We start from the raw sequence: 7,292 nt of genomic DNA on the forward strand, positions 1-7,292 counted from the left end.
TGTACACAATGAAATTGTATTAGCGAGCCAATGGTATTGTTTGCCGAAGCGTAATTAGAGCCAGTGATAATTGTGACAGTGGTTTTGTGCTTGGCACGTGTCGCTTTCGATCGGAACACTCGGAAATTGACAACCCACGAGACCAAAAACAAATTCTATACGTAAAGACGGGGTTGAAAGGGCAGCGGGAAATAATGTACAAACTTCTTGCTGCGCGAAACACCCAAAAATTTTACTTTTTCGACAATGAGAGGAACAACGAAAAATTTAACCTGAAGAATCGAGGGTGTATTTTTTGCGCTATTGTAATCTTGATAAAGGCCTAGCTCATTGCTTCCGACGTTTAAGTGAAGTATTCTGTCCTCTCTTGTGACGAATCTTCAATTTACATGAATGCTTAATTTTTGTTCCGTAGATCGAGTACTGCTTGGAAATGTAAATGACCGGTTTCCTTTTAAGCGACTCAGTCATTTTCAATAAATAATTAATTCTTTGTGGCTGTAGTTTATTCGACGCGCGGAGAATATTATATTGAACTAGAAGTCTCTGAGAAAAAAATAAAACGAAAACTGTTCTTATTTTAATAGATATTTTTATTCACTTTTTGCTGATCCAACAACGATTTTAATTTCTCTCACAGTCTTCGTATCTCGTTGAAGGAGAATTTTTCTGAAAAGAAAAATAATTTACAGGCAGAATATAAGAGAATACGATCAATTTGATTTATTTTACATATATATGTCTCTCTCTCTCTTTTTTTCTACAAAATTCGCTGTATTTTCAAAGGGAAATAATTTATTCGGCAATCCAACAAGAAGCTAAGATAAGCGGGAAGTTTTTGACAGCTCATCTTGTCTGTAGATGTTAAATTGCGCTTGAAGGCCGTGTATAAATAATTATATTTTGAATTTTCGTCTTGACCATTTTGGGCTGTCTGTTGTGTTCATCGAACAACAAAATATCTCTCTAGCGGCTGTTTGACAAATCCGCGTCGCAAAATTGAAATTCTTTGTGATCCTTTTGCGATAAACTTCTTTTCCTCATTTTTGTTTACGTGCAATTTGGCTCCATCTCGCTTGTTCCTAATAGCTTGTGGTACATTGAGTAAGTTTTACCAGTTGTTTATCCTCATCGAGCGAAGCGTCTTTGGTCGCAAAAATTTCCATCATATTTAAGGGTTTTTCCTTCAGAAGGATGTTGGCACATTCGACGCCGGCCGTACTCTTGGTTGACCACAGGCGAAAACCGTCTTGCCAAACTCATTTTTATACTCCTCTTCGGTTTTCTAAGGGACAAAAGAAAACAAGATGGGGTTAGAGCTTGTACGAAAATTATTCAAAACGAATTCAGTCAAAATGACTGGACGCGCACTTATCATGAAATAAATTTTCATATACTACATGGGCGTTACCCAAGTAAAGGACATTTTCTTACACACGATAAGATATATGTACTTATACGCTGTTATTTTACGTTACTTTTGCGTTAGGAAATTAAAAATATGCCGAGAAGGGCCGTAACAAAATAATAAACCCATCTGCTACAAGGCGGAAAGCCATCCCTGCTTGAACTTCCTGGCTAAAGATGTCGCTGGCTTGTCAAAAGAAAGAAATAGTTTAAAATACTGAATGCGGTCTGCGCATTCAAAAAATTCACGGTAAAAATTCTGAATAAGCTTAAAATATTACAGGTGCACGTACAGAAGGTATAGCATTTTTAAATTTTATCCATAAATTTCACTAAAACGGAAACAAGTGCTAGGTGATTCGTTGCGATGCCAAATTATTTTAACGATGTCGAATCGAGGCGAACTGCGCCAGGCGACGACTAAACTAAACTAACACCGCATCAACTGCGGACTAAATCTGCGTTATCGTAGGAATTAAATTGCCACTGAAAAGAAGCCATAGACTGAAAATATGCGCTAAAGAACCCGTTGTATCCATTTTGACAACAGATCGTCGGCAAGCGGGGTTTTCAGATGCGAAGCGAGCGGCGCGTTTGGCCGAGTTGTAGCGGCGCGCGTACGTAGAGTTGATCATTGACTGGCCGGGCTCAGTGATGCACTGATTGTAGTACTTACAAAGTCAGACGCGGTTATCCAGCTCTGGGTTTGCGGACCAGCTGCTTCATGTTCAGCTTCCATTTGATGTTTATTGGCCATCGCTAGAACGTGTTGCAGGTGCCGTATGTAGTCGATTGCGCTACGCAGCGTTTTAACTTTGGACAATTTCTTGTTTTTAGGGTCCGTAGGCACGTGTTTTCGCAGCCGCATGAAACCGTCGTTGACCAGTTTAACGCGTTTTCGCTCCCTCGCGTTCCTTCGCGCTACCACGGCCGGTTCTTTTTGCTTGGCGCTAGTAGCTGCTCTTCGTCGGCGGGTTGAGCCCAGTACAGGTGATAACAGCGATAGTTTAGTTGGGGGCCGCAAAACATCCGAAGCTCCTTCCTCAGTTCTTTGATGCGGATAGCAAATAGTCGTCGTTGGGATTGTAAAAGCTGAACTTTTTGGCATATCCTTCACAGACATTGTTTATACCGGCTTCTCGCCCAATACAATACAGTGTTGAATCGAGCTAGCGCCGTGCGCACTTCAATTTATACTCGGGGATACTCTGACCTTGTGCCAGGCTCGCGCCGTATGTTTGTTGTGCTAATTCAGTCAAGCGCCCTGACACGCGCCATGTCAAACAGATTACTACAATGCTATTGGCTGGTGCCGCGAGACAATGACCAATGGCAGCGCGCGAACGACACTCGAATCGTTTTCTGCGCGCCAAAGATCGATTATGTTGTTATCTTTAGCGCACATACAGTTGAATATCATTTCCTTGATTATCGACCGTGGCCATATTCAATACATTAAATTTACAGCGGGGTATTACCACCTTGATTTAACACCCCGGCGAAAATATTACCTACATTTGGACATGAATGATATTCTCCCAGAATTAATTCAGCAAGGCGCAATTTTTCCGATAATGGGTCTTCTATTATGTTGGTTATTAATTAGTGCTTTTCAGAAATGACAAAGATCTGACAGGACAAATAAAAATTGCTAGTACCAAAAGAAAAAACACAAAAACTTTTTCTTAGAACATGATGTGAAAATTGGACAGTGCGACATGTAAATTATAGTCACCAAAAGAAATTTTACCCAGAAGTGCCTCTAATTTTCCACAGTTTAAACCGAAAATTATCGCTAGAGTTTTTAACTCGCGATATCTATGCCAATATTCGACAATTTTGAAGTTTTTCCATTATGTTTTGATCTTAAGTTTTCTTTTTATATTAACGAGCAAAGGAAAAACACTTCGTGATGAGAAGTTTTCATTTACAGACCCTAGTTGCGAGATCAATTTCGCTCTCTATGGGTTTTTTAATTGTTGGCGCCATCTGCCGCCAAAGACACGTGCCCTCAATAATTCATACTAACTGCGTTATGTCGGCCAAGAAGCTGTACTGCGCAGGCGCCGTGCATAGATCACTTACACCTGGCACACTAAGCAACGATTCTGGTCAAATTATTGAGATCAAGGTCGCTTCTATCCTGCTACGCTAGAAATTCATTAAACTGAAACGGTGGCTCTCACGGAAAGCTGTCAAGATTTCGCTCTCGGTGAATGATAACGGGCATTCTGAAACTGCGTTTTCTTCTCTTTTTGTCGGCGGGCTCTGTTATTGACAATGGGCATTGATCGAGCGAAAAAAACAAAACAATCTGTGTCTATTATGCAGAATAATGGCGAAATTCGCCATGCTTAGTCATCAATAGACCGATTAATTATTGGTTTTGTTTCGCGCCTGTTTTGCTCTCAGCCAGACAAGTGAATGTTTGGGTTTTCGCCCTGTTTTGCGTTTAAAGCTAAACAGAAAAACTCCGCCCAGGACTTAAACTTAAGGTCACACAGTAAACCACGTGACTTCTGTTCAAGTTCAAACATCGCTCGGAGATTAAAACAGTTTGAGAAGGAAATAAAATGCATGAATGGCGTGCGATAAGGGTGTTTGGTTTATGATTCAAGGCCCGATATCTCACACTCAGGCAAAATAATAACATTTCAGGTGTCACTGCGCTTCACCAGAAGAGTCAGGCCCGCTATATTGAGTGTTTTGTTGGTATAAATCCTCTTAGGATACCTGCTGAGCATCTTCTGTTATATGCGATATAGGACGAGTTATGAGGAGTTTTGAGGACGGCTTTCCAAACCCTTCAAAACCCTTTCGCGGCAAGTCCATTAAAGCATTATCGACCGCGGAGTTTATTAGATAAGTACACAAACAAAAGAAGACACCTATTTTGTCCTGATCTTAAACGTGCGCAAAATAATGAATAGCGTTTTGAATTGTACCTTTTTTATATAAAAAGAAAATTAAAGTTGCTTTTTGAATAATTCAACGTTAATTTCAAACAATATAATATAGGAACACACAGAAACCTGTCAGCGTCTTGATTGCGTAAATGGGATAATTTTGATGTCGGACCCGTCAGTTTTACCAGCCTTTTATTTAATAATCGAGGCCACGAAAATGGGGAAAGACCAGTCAGGCAGTCTACTTATTCATATTGGCGTCAGTTTTAATAAAAGCTTTATTTTGACAATTCACATAACACGGCCACCAGTTGTTATAGATGTTTACCTGCTAGGCTAAGTGTGTCAATGATTGTCTTTGTGTTCAAATATCAGTCTTGCAAGGGTTTTTGAGGAGTTTCTATCTTTGTTTTGTAGCCAACAACAGGATCTACACAAGACGAAACAGAAACGGTTACGTTCACTAACAACTTTCAAAATTATATTTGCCATATGGTCGGCTTAATTTGCATCAATAGTTTGGGGGTAAATATCGGTTGCCTTTTTCGCCCACGCTTTTTAGGGATTCCGTTTCCTTTAATGGCGTTATTTTTTCTTTTTTCTTTTACGTACTCTAAGTTACTTTAGGGCCGCGAATTATTGGCCATTTACTCATGAAGCAAATGCTTGTGTCAATAAAATTCGTTCAATATGTTATGCAGGCGTTAAGTGTAAAAGGAACACTTTCTATTTTTCAGCTGTCAATTAATAACAACATCGAGAAGAAAATTAATGATATGGACGTATAGAAGACTCACTTGTAGCAAAAAAAACAAGATTTCTTTTTATTTCAAGCAAATGTAGTACTTACTAAAGTTTTGCACAATTCATGTAAAGTTTGTGATCGTTTACGAAACCTGATAAGATATTTTAACACGGAAAAAAGTCAAAAAATTAAAAAGAAAAACGCTTTTTACTAATTGCACCATGAAATTAGAATTTGCGGAATAACTTAATGGCAGATCGTGGTTCAAATGTCATTATTTGCTTTGTCTTCCACCTGCTTACACGTCTTCAAAGTCCTACGCGTGATTCACATCTAATTTCTCTTTACTGTTTCTATACATTGTCAAGCAAACATTTGATGAGAATGACGTAAATGATCAGTCATAGGAATTTCTTACTGGATTTTCTATCGCATTCAGGACATTAGATTCATACATTACAGGAAATTTATGGCAAAAAGTAAGAAAGTTCGTGTTCAGCCGGTCGTAGCTTTAAAAGGGTTAATTTATTTCACATTGAGAAGTGTGAACATCAGGCCTTTGTTATCCAGTGATGGGGCGGATAACGTTGTTGGTTCTCATCCTTGTGGAGGGTTGTTGGTTCTCATCCATGTGGAGGGTTCCCTCCACAAAAACCAACACTAATGAATTCGAATTCGATCTGGAATCAGTGGGATCGGAAGAGCCACTCTGTGGAAGATGACACTGTAAATTCCCACATTTTTAACGCTATTTAATGGATATATCACTATTCAGTGGATCGGTTGTAATAAAACCAAAGACGCTGTCCACTGGATAGTGTTTTATCAGGTGGAAGCATTTCCGGTATCCACTCTTTAAACGAGCGGAGGCCCTAATGTTTGTGTTGCACATCTCTGTTGCCTTTAACTTCCGTGATCTGTATCCAGATTCCCTTTACTGTTTTCATACTTTTCCTTAAATTTTTCTTATGTTTTTTATGTCAAGACATTTTTCTGAGATGAATACGTCCTTTACTTTCATGACCCGCCTTTTCGATGGAACGTAATCTTAAGCCACTGTGCCGAACCCAAGACGAACTAAGCGAGACACTGCCAGAGGGAACGCCTGTCCCAGCCCGCCGGACTCAGCTCCCATGAGAGTGCGCCCCATGGAATGCAAACAGGCCCGATCGTATTTTTTAATTTCTATTTTTGATGTTTTTATATTTTCTTGTTTTTTGGCAAAATCCTACGTATCAAAGTATTAAAGTATTATGCCAACTATGGTCCTATGCTTAAAATTATGCCGGCGTAATGTGTCAAACCCATAGCATATATCTGCTGTATATGATTGTTGAGACATCTTTTTAGCTTTAATATTTTCTTATTAACATTTTGAACCTATTTCGAGCGTAGCTATCTACTTTTTCTTTCAGTTTTGTTGTCGTACGTTGGCAGTACCTTTCAACTGGTATATCATACAGTGAGTTTAGTTTTAATTCAAAATGCCATTTTGATTAATTCGTAGTGAGGGTAAAAGGTTAAAGGCATAAAAGACGTGAGATGGGTTCTCGGTTGAGACGTGAGACTACTGTGTGAACTGAATAAGTAAATCAAGTCAGAGATGCTGTGAAAATTTAACGGGACACCTTCTCTATACAGCGCGCCTGCTTCAACTGAAATCTTCTTCTTTTGGCTTTTGTTTATCGAACAAGGCCCGTTGTGACGTCACAATGACCTCCTACGTTTGTTTGTGTATTAAGAAAAGTTCCGGCCGTTGTATGGCAGCTAGCAACCGGAGTTGAGTCAAGAGTGTTGGATCGTTATTAATCATCGCTTCTACTGTGATTCTACTGTTCAGTTTGTCAGGCCTCTTAGGGCCTGTTTACATGATTCCGGAATGTTCATTCCATCACCATACATTTCTCTGTATCTGTTAACATGATACCGAGACGGCATGAACCGGAATGAGTTCATGCCGGTTTTCATTCCGGAATTAAATTTTCGTTCCGGAATGAATTCTCATTCTGGTATCATGTAAACACGAAACGAATTTCGTTCCGAGATGAAACCGCATCTCATGAAACCGCAAACGGAGGCCACAGTTTGAACTCAGAGCGAAAAAGGGAAATAGTATTTCCTGTTTAGCCCAAAGAAGCAGCCCTACGGTCAAATTTCGCGTTTAAATTGCAGAAATGGTCATTAATGGGGACAATAACATGTTTGCGCGAAACACGCGCCATCTTTGTTTTTGA

At 39.5% G+C, this 7,292-nt stretch overlaps 1 protein-coding gene across 1 annotated transcript; it reads right to left on the minus strand.

The window, feature by feature from the left end:
* Positions 1–578: 578 nt before the first annotated feature.
* LOC144643763 (uncharacterized) lies at positions 579–2,633 on the minus strand. Its single transcript, XM_078503106.1, has 2 exons — positions 2,084–2,633; positions 579–1,285 (listed from the first exon to the last, which is right to left on the minus strand). The coding sequence occupies exons 1-2, from the start codon at positions 2,528–2,530 to the stop codon at positions 1,187–1,189; spliced, it is 546 nt and encodes a 181-aa protein (XP_078359232.1). The 5' UTR covers positions 2,531–2,633; the 3' UTR covers positions 579–1,186.
* Positions 2,634–7,292: the final 4,659 nt, after the last annotated feature.

This window comes from Oculina patagonica, chromosome 2 (genome assembly GCF_052425735.1).
Source record: "Oculina patagonica isolate OP01 chromosome 2, crgOcupat, whole genome shotgun sequence".
Classification (NCBI taxonomy): domain Eukaryota; kingdom Metazoa; phylum Cnidaria; class Anthozoa; order Scleractinia; family Oculinidae; genus Oculina; species Oculina patagonica.

Bases quoted from the DNA above. Each gene is read 5' to 3' on its own strand.
- LOC144643763 (XM_078503106.1), bottom strand. From the start codon at position 2,530: ATGTCTGTGAAGGATATGCCAAAAAGTTCAGCTTTTACAATCCCAACG. The intron at 1,286-2,083 runs GTAAGTACTACA...TTTGTCCCTTAG, and splicing joins GGATAACCGCGTCTGACTTT to AAAACCGAAGAGGAGTATAA.